The sequence below is a fragment of the Salvelinus alpinus genome, chromosome 6 (assembly GCF_045679555.1).
Source record: "Salvelinus alpinus chromosome 6, SLU_Salpinus.1, whole genome shotgun sequence".
NCBI lineage: Eukaryota > Metazoa > Chordata > Actinopteri > Salmoniformes > Salmonidae > Salvelinus > Salvelinus alpinus.
This window is the reverse complement of record NC_092091.1, coordinates 39,762,691-39,784,223: the sequence shown is the minus strand read 5'-3', so window position 1 is coordinate 39,784,223 and position 21,533 is coordinate 39,762,691. Positions and strand designations below refer to the sequence as shown.

General features: G+C 43.8%; 1 protein-coding gene across 3 annotated transcripts in view; it reads right to left on the bottom strand.

The window, feature by feature from the left end:
• LOC139578671 (exocyst complex component 2-like) overlaps positions 1-21,533 on the bottom strand; it is a 95,265-nt gene that overhangs the window by 12,482 nt on the left and 61,250 nt on the right. For 2 of the 3 annotated variants that reach the window (XM_071406595.1, XM_071406594.1), the window contains exons 11-23: positions 20,400-20,518; positions 14,601-14,720; positions 14,240-14,364; positions 14,082-14,150; positions 13,750-13,907; positions 11,531-11,652; positions 10,844-10,905; positions 7,365-7,445; positions 6,748-6,801; positions 6,334-6,372; positions 6,168-6,209; positions 5,907-5,968; positions 5,754-5,820 (exon numbers count right to left, since the gene is read on the bottom strand). In XM_071406595.1, coding sequence (XP_071262696.1) covers positions 5,754-5,820; positions 5,907-5,968; positions 6,168-6,209; positions 6,334-6,372; positions 6,748-6,801; positions 7,365-7,445; positions 10,844-10,905; positions 11,531-11,652; positions 13,750-13,907; positions 14,082-14,150; positions 14,240-14,364; positions 14,601-14,720; positions 20,400-20,518 — 1,120 coding nt within the window. The remainder of the gene's footprint in view (positions 1-5,753; positions 5,821-5,906; positions 5,969-6,167; positions 6,210-6,333; positions 6,373-6,747; positions 6,802-7,364; positions 7,446-10,843; positions 10,906-11,530; positions 11,653-13,749; positions 13,908-14,081; positions 14,151-14,239; positions 14,365-14,600; positions 14,721-20,399; positions 20,519-21,533) is intronic. The other variant, XM_071406597.1, reaches the window with a different exon arrangement.

Genomic DNA, 21,533 nt, shown 5'->3' with positions numbered 1-21,533 from the left:
ATGTGTAGCGCGAAGCTAAAAGAGGAAGATTGGAGGTAACTAAAGCTGACAGAGGAAGGGAAAGAGTAGTTGGCTTCTGTTTGACACCAGTCAGTTTCTATGGTGCGAAGCCAGTAAACAAGCTTTTGTATATTTCGCTGCCTAGTAATAATACATAAAGTTAGGAAGGGCTAGTCCTCCATGTGTAATATCTCTCTGGAGGAATGCTTTACGTATTCTTGGATTCCGACTGCCCCATTTAAAAAAATATTAAAGACTTGTGAAGAAAGCGAGGGAGACATTGGAACAAATACTGAAATTTGGGCAATACATTCCCTCTTAATACAATTCACTTAACCAGCTAAAGTAAAATGGAGAATACTCCATCTCTGAAAGCCCAGTTTAAGTGTGCTAATCAGGGGGATAAAGTTCTCATCATGGAGGAAAGACGAGGTACGGGTGATATTGATCCCTAAATATTTAAAGCCAGACTTGGACATACGAAATGGAATAGTGTCTCGTGGGATGTGTAAAGCTAATTCATTAATAGGAAAACTTAAAATTTTATTTTTTGAATTCAATTTATAACCTGAAAACACACCAAACCCACACAGTAGGTCCACTATATCAGGGACACACTCTTCGGGGTCTGAGATATATAAAAGCAAGTAATCTGAATACAAGGAAACTTTGTGTTCTAGTCCCCATCTGTAGATACCATGTATTAAGGGTGTGTTCTTTAGCATAATAGAAAGGGGTTATATTTCCAGGGCAAGTAACAGAGGGGACAATGGATATCCTTGGCGTGTGGCCCTTGATAATGGGAAATACTGTTTACAAAGTTTGTTGGTAGGTACTGATGCCTTGGGTGATGAGTACAACAGTCGGACCCAGGAAATGAGGTTCGCACCAAAGCCAAATTTTCCCAGTAGAGAGAATAAATATTACCATTCTACCTTGTCAAATGCCTTCTCCGCATCTAAAGAGATAATTACTTCAGTAACATCCGAAGATGCAGGAAAGTGTATCACATTAAGCCAATGTTGCATGTTAGAAAAGGGATGGCAACTGTTAATAAACCCTGTCTGATCCGTTGATATGTCGTATGTCATAGTGGACTCTATTCGAGAGCAATTTCGGAAATATTTAAACATCTGCATTTAAAAGGGATGTATGAACCACACTTAGACGCACCTTTGCCGGGTTTTAACAAAAGTGTGATCGACGCCTCTGTCATGGTTTGGGGTAAAACACCATGGTCCTGGGTGTTTTCGAACATTTCCAGCCGGAGAGGCGCCAGGTTGGCAGAAAACTTGTAGAATTCGATTGGGTAGCCATCTGGGCCAGGGGATTTCCCACTTTGCATTGCTGTAATTGAATAAAAAATCTCCTCTAACTGCAAAAGTTGATAAATTTCCTCTCTCTTCTCTGTACTACTCTGGTAGGAATTTCCAAATTGTCAAGAAAATCATTCATAATTGAATTGTTTTCAGGTGATTCTGATGTTTAAAGGTCTGAATAAAATGTTTTGAAATGTTTTGAAAGATTTCAGTGGGACTAACTGTTAAAACACCCGAGGAATTTGAGGGATCAGCTGTGAGGCAGATTTGAACTTGAGGTGATAAGCTAGAAGTCGACCATCCCTTTCTCCATGCTCGTAAACAAAACCGCGTGCGTGAAGTAGCTGCTGCTCAGCCTTATCAGTGGATGGTAAATTGTACTGAGTTTGAAGACTCAGCCTTTCTTTATGACGTTCTGGTGATGGAAATGTGGAGTATTGTTGGTCTAACTTCAGAATGGCGTCGATCAGTTGCTGTTGTTGAATTTTCCGTGGTTTATTGAGAAGAGAGGAATAGGACATTGTTTATCCTCTAAGAACAACTTTAAGTGTTTCCCAAAGTGTAGACAGAGATCGAATCTGTTTTATTTGCCTCAATAAAGACATCAATTGCATTCGATAGAATGGTGCAGAATGAAAGTAAAGATGAGATAAGTCTCCATGGGGGGGCGATATGTATAGTTCAATGAGAATGAGAGGTCGAGTGACAGAGGAGCATGGTCACTAACAACAACGGCAGAGTACTCTACTTTCTTTACAGATGGGAGAAGGGCTTGATCTACGAAAAAGTAGTCTATTGTAGAATAGGAGTGGTGCAAATGTGAAAATAAAGACAATTCCTTGTTTTTGGAAAAAAGGAATCTCCATGGATCTACACATCCTGCCAGTCTGATAAATGTAGACGAAGCGCTGGACATTTGAGGGAGAAAATGCTCTAGGGTTTGAACGACTTGAATTGGATCACACAATTCAAGTCACCTCCAAAAATGAAATAGTGTTAGAGTTGAGATTGGGCAGCAAAGAAATAAGTTTGTTAAAAAAAAAAAATCATCATCCCAATTGGGAGCATAAACATTTACAAGCAAAACAAAAAGGTGTGAAAGTTTTTGAATAAGTATTGCTGTTCCTCTTGCCTTAGCATTGCATTTTGAATGCAAGTGTGTCAAAAATAAGGGTCTCTCCCTCGTAAAAGACATGAAAAGTTGAGGAGCTGAAACTTGACCCCTTCTTGTAGAGACAGGTTATGATGTCCTTGAATTCAGCTTCACGAGGTTGGCACACAGGTCCAGGTAGAATCATATATCTTGGCCACGGAATTTTGCTCCCTCGCCCAGCGCATTGCACGTTCCTAATCTTGGTAATGATGAAAGTGGGCTATGATTGCCCTAGGCCGCTCCCCTGAGCTGGGTTTGGGGGCGAGGGATTTGTGTGTTCGGTTGCGCTCCGGCGGCTTGTCAAATACACCATTTCCCATCACTACTACCAGCATGTCGGAGATAAATTTCACAGGGTTGACTCTAGTCTCAACGATCCAGATATTTTCCCTTCTGGTATAATTCTCCAACGAATCTACCGAGGAAAGTAGAGCCGTGTTGGCTGTTTTCATATGCGAGACAGCTGCCCCTAGCTCGGCAATATGCTTGGTGTTGTCAGTGGAGAAACCTTCTAGTGTAGTGAGGCGTTGCCCAAAACTGTTGACTGTTTCTCAAAAGGCATCATCGGAAGTTTGGAGAGGTGTCAGCGAAGTGCTGATGACAGAAGCCATATCCTCTTTTAGGCTACTTATTTGTTCAGCTAGCTCAGCTTCAAGCGTGGTCATAGACAAGGCCTCCGACTCTGCATCAGGGCTGGCCGTGGCAGACATTTTCGGTGTTTGAGTAGTTGGTTCGGCCTTCGACGATGTGTTGGTTGTAGCAGTTCTCTTCGGGTTGGTCTTGCTCATGGTACCATAAAAAGTGATTAAAAGAATATAACCAACCGATACATCAACAGAAAAACTAACAGCGGCATCTAAAAACGTAAAGATAAAAGTTTAATTAGGGACCTCTCTCAAACACCTCCATCAGAGTTACATGCAAGTAAAACATTTTGATTTATATAGTATCATAAAGAGCATATTCTGCAGCTTCTATGACACGTACCTTTGTCAAATAACTCTCAAATTCAAGAGGTGCAGCTCTATTTACAAATGTCACTTTTTCCAAGAATATCCATGCTGTCCATGTATTCAGCACACGACCACTCGTGTGGCAGCATTGCTGTGGCTACTAAGCAAATACTAGTAACATTTAAATATGCTATTCTGTCATCAATGGATGAATGGGCAATAGAAACCAAATAGAAACTGATAATGGTGCATGTGACTTCAATGAACTGAATGATGAGGAGGGTGATTCAAGTAGATTTATCTGAATAATGACGGTGAAGAGGATGATTGAATTTAGAACAATAGTGTAATGATGATGAATTGTGGGCTGTCCAGTTATTGTATTATGAAAGGCTGGAAATTGTATATAATTTCCCATCGGAGAGTCAAATCAGACACTGAGTGTAACATAGAAGGTGCGTAGTTCAGAATGGCAAGCCGAACCAAACGAATGGACGCACTGACAGACGAGATGAGTTGGAGTCGGATAGAGGAACGGATATGGAGCTTGAAAATCGACATTGCTGATGAAGAGTCTCCATCTGACTCTGATGTTGACTTCGAGCCTCCGTCTCCGATGCCTGAGTCTCGCCGCGGAAAAACCAGAACAGAGCCAACTGAGACGGTGATCCCAACTGTCACCATGAGACAGGAGTCTGGGAGGGATGGCACGGTTTGGGTAGAAAAGAGTGATGAGTTTATGTGGCATGCAGATGATGTAGCACATCAAAGGTTGTACTGTTGCTCATGCGCACAGAAAAATAAACAGTATGTGGGACATGTCTATGGATCAAAAAAAAAAAAAAATCAAAGCATTTATTGCACTCTGGTATGTCCGTGGGGCACACGGCGGTAAGAGCATGGATGTGGAGTTATTTTGGTCTGATAGGTATGGTGTGGACTTCTTCAGAGAGACCATGCCACGCAACCGCTTCCGAGAGATTATGTGACACCTGCGGCAGGTGCACACAAAACAAGGCCCATGAAAACTTTGTGCAGTGCAACCAATACTATTTCCGGGGCTTTGTGTGAGCAAAGCGTTGAGACTGGACACCAGACTCAACGTCAACAGTGAAGAGGCGACTCCGGGATGCTAGCGTTCTAGGCAGAGATCCTGTCCAGTGTCTGTGGACAATAAAAGGCCACTAACATGTGCAGGTTTGTCACACAACACAATGCCACAGAGTGCATTTGGCATGCTGACTGTAGGAATGTCCATCAGAGTTGGTTAATTTCTCTATCATAAGCTGCCTCCAACATAATTTCAGAGAATTTGGCAGTACATCCAACCGGCCTCACAACCACAGACCACGTGTAACTACGGCTGGCTCAGGACGTCCACATCCGGTTTCTGAGGAGTATTTTGGACTGTAATAAAGCCCTTGAGGGGAAAAACCCATTCTGATTGGCTGGGCCTGGCTCCCCAGTGGGTGGGCCTATTCACTCCTAGGCACACCAATGGCTGCGCCCCTGCTCAGTCATGTGAAATCCATAGATTAGGGGCTAATAAATTCATTTCAAGTGACTGATTCACTTGCATTTTGCGTTTATATTTTTGTTTTGTTTTGCTCTGCGCGGCAGGTAGCCTAGCGGTTAGAGCGTTGGGCCAGGAACTGAAAGGTTGCTGGATCGAATCCCCGAGCTGAACAAGGCAGTTAACCCACTGTTCCCCAGTGACCCGTCATTGTAAATAAGAATTTGTTCTTAACTGACTTGCCTAGTTAAATAATCAAAAAAAAAAAAAAAAAAGTATATTACCATGAATATTTCTTCATGCAATTAATCCTTTACAATGGTTTATGTACTATTTATAAAGCGTTGGTGCTCATAAATAAACTCTGACAGCCTGGCTGTCAGACTCACCATCTCACCCCTGCTAGAGATTAGGGGAAACCCCGTCTGCCCCCTGCTCTATTTCCCTTTACCAGAAACACCCCCCACACACACACACTCCTCTGTCATCACCCCCCCCCCCCCCCCCCCCCACATGACACCCATGCCATTCACTCTCATCTCAACATATAGTATTTACAGGAAATAAGGTTGTGCCTGCATCCTGTCCACAACCAGGAAACAGCATCATAACACAGAGTGGTTTGGTATGCCAGTGAAGGAGATACATATGCGTGTGTGTTTTGTTTGTTTGTGTGTGTGTGTAGTGGGGTGAGATTGTACGAGAGATAGAGAGCGAGAAATAACCCTCACTGAGAACGCTTACTGACATTGGTAATCCTGTAGAGTGAGATTGAGGCCTATAGTCTCAGAATGAGAAAAATAAGATTTTCGTACCAGTGTTGGACAGAAGTCCTCCTGAATGCCACTGAACAAGTTTGGAGAGGCCAGGTCCACGGACATACTGAGAACACACACGGAAGAGTTTAAAAACACACTAATGCAGACACACAAAAGGACACTGGAAGTAAAGTCCCTGCCTGTACTCACTGTGAGGTGTCGATGTCTCTGTCTGTTTTAGTGCTCAGCTGCTCCAGGCAGTTGATGAACACCTGGAATAGGTGTTACAGGTCAGTCACATATACAGATCAGTTACTCAGACACACCTAGACAACAGTAACAGCGTACTATATTCTGAATGGGGTGAATGGATTGCACTGTAAACCTACAGTAAAACTACCTAAAATTTGTAGTGATTCCTTTGGTGTAATATGAGTGTAATCCTAGTCTCTTATCTACTCTGTACCATACCTTATTGATGTTCTTCCAGAGCTTTTCCACTTGCTCTCGAACCTGCTCGGAAAGTAACAATCTACATGTCTACTGAATGTTAACCAAATTTGTGCACTGAAGACCTACAGTAAACTACTAGTATGGTGAAATATGATGTACTCCTTGACTCTACTTTGTACCCTACCTTCATGATCCTCTCACAGAGCTTCCTGGCCCCTTCATCCTACAAAGGTAAAAAGTCTACAATAATCTAAGGGCCAGTTTCGCGGACATAGATAGACTAATCTCAGTGGAGATTCTCCATTGAAAGTCCAGGACTAGTTTTAATCTGTATCCTGGAAACTGTCCCTAAATTCCTACCGGACATCTGCATTGTAGCCTATAGACGACCTGTGACCTGTAGGAGTCCCTTCAGTGTAGACAGAGTGAAATATACAGTAAACTTATTCTCTAGTGACAGTCACACTGTACCTTCATGCTAAACTACCAGTAAATTGAAGGGATTCCTATGTTGAACGATGCTGTAATATGAATCTCTACTCCGTATTATTGTGGTAAAATATACTGTAAAACCTAGTCTGTAGTGACTGTACAGTACCTTTATGATGTCCACACAGAGCTCTGAGGCCTGGTCCTGATCCAACTGGAGGATCTGAAGACAGGAGAGGAGAGCAAGGTGAGACAGGACACTCAGCCGCATAAAACAGCTATCACACTGTAACGTGGTCCAATTCAACAACATATCCAGGTAACTACCAAAATAAAGGAAACACTTGAGTAAATGAGGGATACAACGCATATTGAAAGCAGGTGCATCCACACAGGTGTGGTTTGTCAATTAATTAAGCAATTAATATCCCATCATGCTTAGGGGTCATGTATACAAATGTCCAGTTGCCCATTATTTTGGCTACCATGGCTAGAAGAAATCTCAGTGACTGAAAGAGGGGTCTCAAAGGAGCATAGGGGGTTTAAAGGGTGTGTGTGTGTGTGTCTCATTCACCAAATCTCAACCGAATTGAACACTTAAAGGAGATTATGGAGCGAAGCCTGAGAATCTATGCCAAGGTGCAGTGAAGCTGATCTGGTGGCTCGTGTTGGACCAACACCCCGTTGAGACACTTTATGTTGGCATTTCCCTAATTTTGGCAGTTACCTGTAGTTCACATAGATGAATGAGATTCTGTGATAGTGTAATGTGTGTGGGTTCCTTACATTGACCTCCCCAGGTTTGGTCTCCATGGGTTCTTTGAGTGACTGCAGCATTTGCACCATGCACTGCTCAAACTGGGCCGGCTGCTCACAACACACAGATCGAATACATATAGTGTATTCAGAAAGTATTCAGAACCCTTGACATTTTCCACATTTTGTTACGTTACAGCCTTATTCTAAAACTGATACAATTATATTTTTTTCACTACACTACATTTTTTTCACTACACACAATACCCCATAAAGACAAAGCAAAACTGTTTTTTAGAAATGTTTGCAAATGTATTAAAAATAAAACAATTAAAATACCTTATTTACATAAGTATTCAGACACTTTGCTATGAGACGCGAAATTGAGCTCAGGTGCATCCTGTTCCCATTGATCACCCTTGAGATGTTTCTACAACGTAATTGGAGTCTGTGGTAAATTCAATTGATTGGACATGATTTGGAAAGGCACACACCTGTCTATATAAGGTCCCACACTTGAAAGTGCATGTCAGTTAACCCACTGTTCCCCAGGCGCCAAAGACGTGGATGTCGATAAAGGCAGCCCCCCGCACCTCTCTGGTTCAGAGGGGTTGGGTTAAATGCGGAAGACACATTTCAGTTGAAGGCATTCAGTTGTACAACTGACAAGGTAACCCCCTTTCCCTTTCCTTTCAGAGCAAAAAGCAAGCCATGAGGTCGAAGAAAGTCTGTAGAGCTCCAAGACAGGATTGACTGGAGGCAAAGATCTGGGGAAGGGTACCAAAACATTTCCGCAGCATTGAAGGTCCCCAAGAACACAGTGGCCTCCATCATTCTTAAATGGAAGAAGTTTGGAACCACCAAGACTCTTCCTAGAGCAGCTCTTCCCGATGGTCACTCTTACAGAGCTCTAAAGTTCCTTTGTGGAGATGGGAGAACCTTTCAGGACAACCATCGCTGCAGCATTCTACCAATCAGGCCTTTATGGTAGAGTGGCCAGACGGAAGCCACTCCTCAGTAAAAGACACAACAGTCTGCTTGGAGTTTGCCAAAAGGCACCTAAAGACTCTCAGACCATGAGAAAAAAGATTCTGTGGTCTGATGAAACCAAGATTGAACTCTTTGGCCTGAATGCCAAGCGTCACGTCTGGCGGAAACCTGGCACCATCCCTACGGTGAAGCATGGTGGTGGCAGCATCACGCAGTGGGGATGTTTTCAGTCGCAAGGACTGGGAGACTAGTCAGGATCAAGGGAATGATGAACAGAACAAAGTACAGGTAGATCCTTGATGAAAACCTGCTCCAGAGCGCTGAGGACCTCAGACTGGGGCAAAGGTTCACCTTCAAACAGGACAACAACCCTAAGCACACAGCTAAGAAAACATAGAAGTGGCGTCGGGACAAGTCTATAAATGTCCATGAGAGGCCCAGCCTGAGACCGAACTTGAACTCGATCGAACATCTCTGGATAAAGCTGAAAATAGCTGTGCAGCGACGCTCCCCATCCAACCTGACAGAGCTTGAGAGGATCTGGTGAGAAGAATGGGAGAAACTCCCCAAATACAGGTGTGACAAGCTTGTAGCGTCATACCCAAGAAGAATCAAGGCTGTAATCGCTGCCAAAGGTGCTTCAACAATGTACTGAGTAAATGGTCTAAATGCTTTGTCAATATGGGGTATTGTGTGCAGATTGATGAGAGAAATATATATATATACATACACACATACACTACCGTTCAAAAGTTTGGGTTCACTTAGAAATGTTTTTCATGAAAACATACATGAAATGAGTTGCAAAATGAATAAGAAATATAGTCAAGACGTTGACAAGGTTATAAATAATGATTTTGAATTGAAATAATAATTGTGTCCTTCAAACTCTGCTTTTGTCAAAGAATCCTCCATTTGCAGCAATTACAGCCTTGCAGTCCTTCGACATTTTAGTTGTCAATTTGTTGAGGTAATCTGAAGAGATTTCCCCCCAATCTTCCTGAAGCACCTCCCACAAGTTGGATTGGCTTGATGGGCACTTCTTACGTACCATACGGTCAAGCTGCTCCCACAACAGCTCAATAGGGTTGAGATCCGGTGACTGTGCTGGCCACTCCATTATAGACAGAATACCAGCTGACTGCTTCTTCCCTAAAAAGTTCTTGCATAGTTTGGAGCTGTGCTTTAGGTCATTGTCCTGTTGTAGGAGGAAATTGATTCCAATTAAGCCATGTCCACCGGGTATGTCAAGGCATTGCAAAATGGAGTGATAGCCTTCCTTCTTCAAGATCCCTTTTATCCTGTACAAATCTCCCACTTTACCACCACCAAAGCACTCCCAGACCATCACATTAACTCCACCATGCTTGACAGATGGCGTCAAGCACTCCTCCAGCATCTTTTAATTTTTTCAGCATCTCACGAATGTTCTTCTTTGTGATTTGAACACCTCAAACTTAGATTTGTCTGTCCATAACACTTTTTTCCAATCTTCCTCTGTCCAGTGTCTGTATTCTTTTGCCCATCTTAATCTTTTCTTTTTATTGGCCAGTCTGAGATATGGCTTTTTCTTTGCAACTCTGCCTAGAAGGCCAGCATCCCAGAGTCGCCTCTTCACTGTTGACATTGAGACTGGTGTTTTGCGGGTACTATTTAATGAAGCTGCCAGTTGAGGACTTGTGAGGCGTCTGTTTCTCAAACTAGACACTCTACTGAACTTGTCCTCTAGCTCAGTTGTGCACCAGGGCCTCCCACTCCTCTTTCTATTCAGGCTAGAGCCAGTTTGCGCTGTTCTGTGAAGGTAGTAGTACACAGCGTCGTACGAGATCTTCAGTTTGTTGGAAATTTCTCACATGGAATAGCCTTAATTTCTCAGAACAAAAATAGACTGACGAGTTTCAGAAGAAAGTTATTTGTTTCTGGCCATTTTGAGCCTATAATCGAACCCACAAATGCTGATGCTTCAGATACTCAACTAGTCTAAAGAAGGCCAGTTTTATTGCTTCTTTAATCAGAACAACATTTCTCAGCTGTGCTAACCTAATTGCAAAACGTTTTTCTTAACGATCAATTTGCCTTTTAAAATGATAAACTAGGATTAGCTAACACAACGTGCCATTGGAACACAGTGATGGTTGCTGATAATGGGCCTCTGTACGACTATGTAGATATTCCATAAAAAATCAGCCGTTTCGAGCTACAATAGTCATTTACAACATTGACAATGACTACACTGTATTTCTGATCAATTTGATGTTATGTTAATGGACAAAAAAAAAGTGCCTTTCTTTCAAAAACAAGGACATTTCTAAGTGACCCCGAACTTTTGAACGGTAGTGTATATATTTTAGAATAAGACTGCAATGTAACAAAATGTGGAAAAAGTCAAGGGGGACAAAATACTTTGCGAATGCACTGTAGATTACACCACGTCATATTTGATATCATACTGTATCTTACCATAATAAATCATGATATATCACTAAGTGGAGTGGATATTATAGTAACTATAGCTTTACCAGGCTGGTGATTCCTTCATTGTCTACGACCCAGTCCTCTTTCTCTGCAACCCTTTTGACATCTGACAAAGCACATACAAAAACATGAATGATGGTAGACGCTACAAATGTGTGCACTCTTTACATTATTTTTGATCTACTAGGTAGTAGAGGGCTAACAACTGAATGGTCATGACCAGTTCACATTACATTTTAAATAGGACTGTGAGAGTTGTTTGGTGGAAGACTGCAGTAGAAAGTGAAATGACCCTCTAAACTAGTGTATAACTACCTTTCAAAACCACTTTTAGTTGTTACTATCAACCCAGATGTTCTATAGAACTAGGACCACTGTCAGAACAACCAAACTTGTTAACCACAAACCGCCTTTCACTGAACACAAACACTTTCTCTAACCTCACATAACTCACCCCTTCCATTTCTCCTCTCCCCTATCCCCCAACCTCGCTACATCTCTATCCTTCCTCCTCCCCCTCTCTCCAGGGTGCAGAGGGTAGGATGACCTGTAGAATTTGATGTCTCAGCTCCGACAGTAGATCCCCCTTCTCAGTCCCTCCCTCCCTCACTTCCACTCTGTGGTGTGGTGCAGGGTGACCAGTCAACAGTGGTGTCTCAGCTCCAACAGTAGATCCCCCCCTCATTCACTCTCTTCCCTCCCTCCCACATCTCCATCCTCCCTTTCCTCACCCTCTGCGGTGTGGTGCAGGGTGACCAGTAGACAGTGGTGTCTCAGCTCCAACAATAGATCCTGGATCACCTGCAGTAGATCATTGGGGATCTCGAGAGCTACCAGAGCCTCAAAAATTATTCTGAAGACGTGGGAGAAAAGAGGGGAGAGAGGAGGGTAAGAAATTAGGGAAAAATAGAAGGCAGGAAATAGAGAGAGAGAGTGAGAGGGGGAAAGTGGAGGAGGGATTGGGGGTCAGGAATATGGGGTATACCTTCATTGACACACACACACACACACACACACACACACACACACACACACACACACACACACACACACACACACACACACACACACACACACACACACACACACACACACACACACACACACACACACACACACACACACACACACACACACACACACACACACACACTACATCAGGGATCATCAATTAGATTCAGCCGTGGGACGATTTTATCTTGAGTGGACGGTTGGGGGGGTGAAACATAATTACTAATCATTTGTAGACTGCAAACTGCAAATTGACCGCAAGAATGCAAAACAGATACAATATTTGACTAAAACATAATCAATTCAAACCTTGCTTACATTTGTATAAACAGTTGAAGTTGGAAGTTTACATACACTTAGGTTGGAGTCATTAAAACTCGTTTTTCAACCACTCCACAAATTTCTTGTTAACAAACTATAGTTTTGGCAAGTTGGTTAGGACATCTACTTCATGCATGACACAAGGAATTTTTCCAACAACTCTGCTTGACATCATGGGAAAATCAAAAGAAATCAGCCAAGACCTCAGAAAAGAAATTGTAGACCTCCACAGGTCTGGTTCATCCTTGGGAGCAATTTCCAAACATCTGAAGGTACCACGTTCATCTGTACAAACAATAGTACGCAAGTATAAACACCATGGGACCACGCAGCCGTCATACCGCTCTGGAAGGAGACACGTTCTGTCTCCTAGAGATGAACGTACTTTGGTGCGAAAAGTGCAAATCAATCCCAGAACAACAGCATAGGAGCTTGTGAAGATGCTGGAGGAAACAGGTACAAAAGTATCTATATCCACAGTAAAACAAGTCCTATATCGACATAACCTGAAAGGCCGCTCAGCAAGGAAGACGACACTGCCCCCAAACCGCCATAAAAAAGCCAGACTACGGTTTGCAACTGCACATGGGGACAAAGATCGTACTTTTTAGAGAAATGTCCTCTGGTCTGATGAAACAAAAATTTAACTGTTTGGCCAAAATGACCATTGTTATGTTTGGAGGAAAAAGGGGGAGGCTTGCAAGCCGAAGAACACCATCCCAACCGTGAAGCACAGGGGTGGCAGCATCATGTTGTGGGGGTACTTTGCTGCAGGAGTGACTGGTGCACTTCACAAAATAGATGGCATCATGAGGGTGGAAAATTATGTGGATATATTGAAGCAACATCTCAAGACATCAGTCAGGAAGTTAAAGCTTGGTCGCAAATGGTTCTTCCAAATGGACAATGACCCTAAGCATACTTCCAAAGTTGTGGCAAAATGGCTTAAGGACAACAAAGTCAAGGTATTGAAGTGGCCATCACAAAGCCCTGACCTCAAGCCTATACAAACTTTTGTGGGCAGAACTGAAAAAGTGTTTGCACGCAAGGAGGCCTACAAACCTGACTCAGTTACACCAGCTCTGTCAGGAGGAATGGGCCAAAATTCACCCAACAATGTGGGAAGCTTGTGGAAGGCTACCCAAAACATTTGACACAAGTTAAACAATTTAAAGGCAATTCTACCAAATACTAATTGAGTGTATGTAAACTTCTGACCCACTGAGAATGTGATGAAAGAAATAAAAGCTGAAATAAATCATTCTCTCTGCTATTATTCTGACATTTCACATTCTTAAAATAAAGTGGTGATCCTAACTGGATTAAATGTCAGGAATTGTGAAGAACTGAGTTTATATATATATATAAAAATATAGGTGTATGTAAACTTCTGACTTCAACTGTGTTTCTCTAATATGCGTGGGAATACTTTGGAACAGATTTCCAAAATTAAAATCACTTGGAGCTCATTTCCTGCTGTTTTTAGAGTCTTATGTCCAACAATAAAAAATAATAATTCTCAAGAGAATTTGTGGGGCCAAATAAAACCACCCACGAGCCAAATTCAGTGCGCAGGCCGCCAGTTGGGGAACCCTGCACTACAGTGACATGTCCATACCTGACGGTGTGTATGACCTGAGTGAGCCAGGGTCCAGTGAGCTCAGTCTTATTCTCCCAGCCACCGTACAATCTCAGCTCCAGCTCTGTCAGGGTGGAGGGGAGCAGAGCACCTCTCACCAGCTTCACCAAGCGATGAGTCACCTCCTCTATCATTTTCTATACAGACACACAGAAACAGACTAGAGTCCAAAAACAATACAACAGTACCACTTTGGACCCATTACAAGGCACTGCCCATTTTGCTTTAGCTCTGAAAACTGTAGACACTGATGAGAGGGCATTCTTATGGTTGTAAAAAGTGCATCTAAAAGTATATCCAACACAACTCACCTTAAAGTCGTTCTGTCTCTGCCTGGCATTCTTCTTTGACTTTTCAACCTGGCCAGATTTCTCTCCAGTCTGATAAAAGCACACGTTTGACAACAGTGAAAATATGCTGTGTTGGATCATTACATTCATGACACCCAATCACTATCTGTTTTATGTACCTCGCTGAAGAGGCTGCCGTTGACGTAGGAGATCCAGAGCTTCCAGAAGTTGGGCAACTGGCCAATCACCACGTCCGAGAGCTTCTCCACAAACTGCACCTGCTGGGGTGTCTCATAATGCCAGGCTGCAACACACACAGACAGGAGACAGACCGGTTATAGACAGACAAGCGAAAGTAGCTGAGTAATATAGTGTTGTACATAAAAATATAGAATAGTTCACAATTAAACTTTACAAATGTACACAGTGCTGATGTTTTTGGGGGAAACATGTCCACAACCCTTTAAAAACTCCCAGGTTGAAAATGTCTGGTAGAGTGTATATGGTTATACTGTACTGTAATATAGTAGGGTTACTCACTGCTGTGGCGAGGGGTATGCAAGATGCCCCCCTTATTCAGAGGAGCTGTGTCCCTGATCCTACTGAAAGCCGATGGGCGAGGGTCCCCCTCTAGATCCAGGGCTATGGCCCCCAAGCTCACTGAGATAGAGAGATAGAAGGAGAGGGGGAGAGAGAAAAGAGAAATAAACCCACAGGAACACATACTTGAGAGATTAAATAAACCTTTTTCATAATAACTCCACATTCCTCAATAATCTCAGCAGGCTTTCACACCAAACAATCCCTCCCTTGCTCCTCTCCTCCGTTCTTTATTTGTCTTCTGAACCACCTCTCCCCTGGCCAGTAACAGAATGCCCCGTTGTTTCAGGGTGAAAGAGAAAAGTAAAGGGGGAGGATGAGGAGAGGAGAAGCAAGCAAAGGGGAGCTGAAGAGAGGGCAGTGGGTTTGTACAGGGCAGAGGTGAACTGGGTTTAGCCGGGCCACACTGGGCACAGTGATGTCTGTGCGGATCTGAGTCAGATTACTCTGGCCTGATCAGGCCGCTCACTGCTCTCCACTAGATGGTGATAGAGAGCTATAGTGGTCCTGCAAGAGCGTCTGCTAAATGACTTAAATGTAAATGTAAATGAAAATGAAACCTGCACTGATAAGACTATGATAGAAACTCAGGGTAAAGCACTAATACAACAACACCGCTAGAGCTTAAATAGCACGCCTACAGATCCTTATTGTAAACGCATTGAGAAGAATCCAGAACATATGACACACACACACTCACACACAGTGAGTCACAAACTCATTCTCTTGTGTATGTTGCGGTCTATGAGCTTTGGTGAAACCCCCAGACTGCTTGGGCAGCAGGCTTACTGTACAGCAGATCAAACCTTTCCATCTCCAAATGTGAGGAAAGTCTACAAGGTGAGTCAGACAGACCAGACACGGTTTTTCAAACACATGCATATATAGACGCACAGTAAGAAGAAACACATATGTTTGGAAGTACATATTTAGGCATACACACACAGACACACACACACACACACACAGAACACCATGGGAAAGGGTTCACCCGACACCTGGATCAACAGCAGCAGCTCTCATCCTTCTCTCTATAAAAAGAAAGATAGGAAAACATGGACAAGAATGAGAGAGAAAGCAGCTCCATATGTGCAGAGTGTGTGTCTGTGTTTATAGGGTACGGCCATACACAGAGTGTGTTACAAAGTATCTTGTGTGTTGTGTGTTTAATGTGTAAGATTAGAAAGTTAATTCCTTCTGTGAGTGTGTGTATGCATGTCTGTGTATGTGTGTGTGTGTGTGTGTGTGTGTGTTGAAGACCCTGTGTGTCTTCTGTCAGCGCGGTGCAGCTCACTTCCTTCTCTACCCTGCAGGTCGCACGACTTCCTGTTCCCCACTGGGTCGCAACCCCGACCACACACACACTGCTTTCTGTCTAAACACACACACACACACACACACACACACAAGATACATATCCAGTGATCCTGTAAAGGACTAACACATTCTACATACACTATATATACACACAAAAGTATGTGTACCCCTTCAAATGAGTGGATTCGGCTATTTCAGCCCGTTGCTAACAGGTGTATAAAATCGAGCACACAGCCATGCAATCCTCATAGTCAAACATTGGAAGTAGAATGGCCTTACTGAAAAGCTCATTGACTTTCAAAGTGGCACCGTCATAGGATGCCCCTTTCCAACAAGTCAGTTTGTCAAATGTCAGCCCTGCTACAGCTGTCCCGGTCAACTGTAAGTGCTGTTATTGTGAAGTGGAAAAGTCGAGGAGCAACAACGGCTCAGCTGCGAAGTGGTAGGCCACACAAGCTCACTGAAGGGGACCGCCGTGTGCTGAAGCATGTAGTGCGTAAAAATCATCTGTCCTCGGTTGCCACTCACTACCGAGATCTAAACTCCTCTGGAAGCAACGTCAGCACAAGAACTGTTCGTCAGGAGCTTCATGAAATGGGTTTCCATGGCCGGGCAGCAGCACACAAGCCTAAGACCACCATGCACAATGCCAAGTGACGTTGGAATGGTGTAAAGCTCGCTGCCATTGGTCTCTGGAGCAGTGGAAATGCGTTCTCTGGAGTGATGAATCACGCTTCAGATCGGTGTGGAAGAACTTGACTGGCCTGCACAGAGCCCTGACCTCAACCCCATCTAACACCTTTGGGATGAATTGGAACGACGACTGCGAGCCAGGCCTAATCGTCCAACATCAGTGCCCGACCTCACTAATGCTTGTGGCTAAATGGAAGCAAGTCCCAGCAGCAATGGTGCAACATCTAGTGGAAAGCCATCCCAGAAGAGGGGAGGCTGTTATAGCAGCAAAGGGGGACAAACTCCATATTAATGACCATGATTTTAGAATGAGATGTTCGACGAGCTTTTAGTATATGGAGCTGCTTTCTCTCTCTCCTTCTTGTCCATGTTTTCTTATCTTTTATTTACATTGAGCTGTTCAAATGACAGAATTACCAGGCTGTTGATATGAATACAGAGATTCAGGCGAGTTTGAAATTGCCCCTTCATGTTTTTTCTTAATACCCTAACACTGCCTAATAAATACCCTAAGACTGCACAGTGAAGATCTGCACCAGTCAGTGTGTCCTGGCCTTCTAATCATTCACTGATTGACAACGTTATTTTCCTACAAACACAATTGCTGCTAATTGTATTTCTCGTTGGCGGGGTGTGTATTGTTCAGGAACTAAAAGCAACACAGTTTGTAATTGAATTGGGCAGAAATCGATTGAGATAACAGACAAATAAAATGGGAGCTTTTAGACATACAGAAGCAACTGACTGCTAGTGCTGCCCTGCTCGCTGCTACGCTACAAACCAACCAACCACACACAAAAATGTGATTAATTGGGTTTCAAACGAAAGGAGAACACATTTTAGGGTATTTTCACAGGTAATTATTAGAGTCATAACAACACACTAGAATGAGCTTCCGATCCTTCACGTTCTGGAACATTCCAGACATGAGAGGAAAACTACAACAGTTACCAATAAATCGAAGAGCTATAGGCTTGCCTTGTCACGCGTGACTCTGACAATAGGTCTCAAGGTCCATTCTGCTAGCTACAACACTGGATAATAATTAGTGTGTGTGTGTGTGTGTGTTTGATGATTAAATAAAAAAAATATGTAACCTTTATTTAATGACGATGATTGATGTGAGGAGTGAGTGGGGCTGGTGGAGGAAAGGTTTGAGAGATACTGGCCTCAGGTGTAGCTAGGTGGATGTGGTCTTGGTGGGATTGGGGCAGTGGGTGCTGCTGTTGAGGGATGCTTTTGGTAAGCACTGGTTTTGGGTTTGGTGTGGGGGGGGGGGGGCTGAGGGAAGCGGGGATGTGGTCTAGGAGTGTAAATGGCTGCCAGGTGCGTAGAGTGGCTGAGCTCACAAGACAGGGGACAGGAGACAGCTGCTGCTGCTGAGTGTGTGCATGTGTGTGCATTTGATATTCAATGATTTCTTTAAATAATGCCATAAGTGCATCTGAGTGACTGGTGTCATCCATGTACTGAATTACAGACTCACCTTACATACAGTAGGCCTATGCACTCCGAGCCCTAACTAAATTCACAGACAGACACTTGACTTCCTGTCTCCGTATAGGCTAACAGCTGTCTGACAGCTGTGTCCAAGTGTCCATGTCTGTAGCGATGTGTAACTAACTCGATCCCAGAGATGAGTGATGCAGCTCTGTAGCTCAAGGTGAAGAGCATTACAGAGAGCACAATAACCCCCCATACTCACGGAGCCCCGGAAACCACTGTTACCCTTAGCATTAGCCCTGTTTATACTCTGACTCCACTACATACGACAGCCACCACCCACGCAGTGTTCTGTCTGCAAGCCTAAGATCACCATGAGCAATGTCAAGCGTCGGCCGGAGTGGTGTAAAGCTCGCCGCCAATGGACTCTGGAGCAGTAGAAACGCATTCTCTGGAGTGATGAATCACGCTTCACCATCTGGCAGTCCAACTGACGAATCTGGATTTGGCGGATGCCAGGAGAACGTTACCTGCCCCAATGCATAGTGCTAACTGTAAAGTTTGGTGAAGGAGGAATAATGGTCTTGGGCTGTTTTGCATGGTTCGAGCTAGGCCCCTTAGTTCCAGTGAAGGGAAATCTTAATGCTACACCATACAATGACATTCTAAACAATTCTGTGCTTCCAACTTTGTGGCAATAGTTTCAGGATGATAATGCCCCTGTGCACAAAGCGAGGTCCATACAGAAATGGTTTGTCAAAATCAGTGTGGAAGAACTTGACTGGCCTGCACAGGGCCTTGACCTCAACCCCACCAAACACCTTTGGATGAATTGGAACTCTGACTGCGAGCCAGGCCTAATCGCCCAACATCAGTGCCCGACCTCACTAATGCTTGTGGCTGAATAGAAGCAAGTCCCCGCAGAAATGGTCCACCAACATCTAATGGAAAGCCTTCCCAGAAGATTGGAGGCTGTTATAGCAGCAAAGGGGGGCCAACTCCATAAGAATGGCCATGATTTTGTAATGAGATGTTTGACGAGCAGGTGTCCACATACTTTTATACACAAAATAGCATGTAATGTTAATATTCAGAAGTATTCAACTCCTTGAGTCAATACATGTTAGAATCACCTGTGGCAGTGCAATGCAACAAAATGCAAATTAATTACTTAAAAATCATACAATGTGATTTTCTGGATTTTTGTTTTGGATTCCGTCTCTCACAGTTGAAGTGTACCTATGATAAAAAATTACAGACCTCTACATCCTTTGTAAGTAGGAAAACCTGCAAAATCGGGAGTGTATCAAATACTTGTTCTCCCCACTGTATATACTGTATTCTAGTCATGGCTCATCCTATATAACTAGAACAATAATGTCCATATTGTCTATGCACACCCTTATATATAGACACAGAGTGTACAAAACATTAAGAACACCTTCCTAATATTGAGTTGCTGCCCCATGTTGACTCCAATGCTTCCCACAGTTGTGTCAAGTTGGCTGGATGTCCTTTGGGTGCTGGACCATTCTTGATACACAAACTTTTGAGCGTGAAAAACCCAGCAGCATTGCAGTTCTTGACACAAACCGGTGCGTCTGGCACCTGCTAACATACCCCATTTAAAGGCACTTAAATATTGTGTCTTGCCCATTCATCCTTTGAATGGCACACAAACGCAATCATGTCTCAATTGTCTCAAGGCTTAAAAGTCCTTCTTTAACCTGTCTCCACCCCTTCATCTACATTGGATTTGGAAGTGGATTTAACAAGTGACATCACTTAGGGATCATAGATTTCACCTGGATTCAACTGGTCAGTCTGTCATGGAAAGAGCAGGTGTTCTTAATAACAGGGGTGGCTAGCATTTTTTTGGGGGGGGGGGGTGATATGTACATTTGTGTGTGCGTGTCTGTGCATATGTGTGAGCATGGGTCTCTACTGCTCATCCTGAGCAGACAGTTTCGCATTCACATTATTCCTGGTACTGATTTAACAGAGAAACAGCTTCATTCGGGTTAATTGTTCCAATCCATCTGTGCAGCCTAGTGTGTGTGTGTGTGTGTGTAGTGTAACATGTCGGGCCCTGAAACCCAAGTCCAACACCGAGAGAGATGACAGGAGGGAGCGTGTTGACAAATGGCAACCTAACCAGTCTGACAAATTGCAAAACGGGGGGCTTTTCTTTCTATCTTCCGTGCGTGTGTGAATCTGTGTGTGTGTGTGTGTGTGTGTGTGCGTGCATGTATACATAGATATAACGTGTGTGTGTGTTTAACTCACCTCTCTGGCAATTGATAAACTCCTCCTTGCAGTTCTGCATGAGTCCGAGGATCCACTTGTGCTGGGCGGAGATACACTGCCAGGCAGGGTCCCCTGATGCATGCAGGTCAGACAGGTACCTGGAAGGAACACACACAGGCAAGGGTGAAAATGTGGGCACAGCACTTCACAGGTGATACTGACACACTCAGGTGAGAAATGGGTGTAAACAGCACTTCAGTATGACACCCGTTAAAATCTAAACCCTGTGCCGTCCATCTCCCTCAGCCTAACTTCCTCCCCAAAAGCATCATCCCATACCCACAGTCCTCTTCCCCAGTACATTCCCTGTACAGCTGCACTCGGTACTCTGTGGGATCATCACAAATGAGTCTGAGTCACTGACTGTGGCTCTGGGCTGGCTTCATCACATAGCAGGCAGACCAGACTAATTTGCTCCTCATTACAGGAGATCCCTCTGAACCCCTAGCCAGCCAGCCTCTACAGTATGCCCCCACAAGATCTGGGTTCAAGCAGTATTTCCAAATACTTTGGACATTTCATTGCCTAGAGTACCAGATGTACGGATTTTGGTATACACTTTGGGGAATATTCTATTGGTTAAATTTGACCAGGCAAGTTCAATCAAGCACAGTATTTAAAATAACATACATGGAACCATTTTACTGTGATATGTGGTTCTTCTCTGTAGACATTGTACCAATGCGCCAGCTTAACACGTCTGTAGACGTTCCCGTGTCAGTTGGGACAGAGAGGACGAGTCAGAAATTGGAAGCGCGTCACCGGTAACGCCACAGCTAAATTACTAAAATGTAAATGTTATGTAAAAACCCAGGTCTGGTTTAGCCTACCCTCCACAGCCCCCCAGGCAGCCAACCAGCTAGTTCACCCCCAATACAGCCTGCTAGTCCCCTTAACGTGTGTAAGGTAAACTGGGGGTATGGTGGGCGTTTAAAGCTAGCTAGCTATAATGTAATGTAGGAGGATGAAAGATGGCTGCTGTGGTCTAGAGCTGCACTCTCTCGTTCTGACGAGTCAGTCTGAGCAATAATAAACCAGCCAAGACCACAACTATGCAGGATGTAGGGAAAGGGGGAGAAAGAGGGAGAATGAGAACAAGACCAAGGGGAAAAG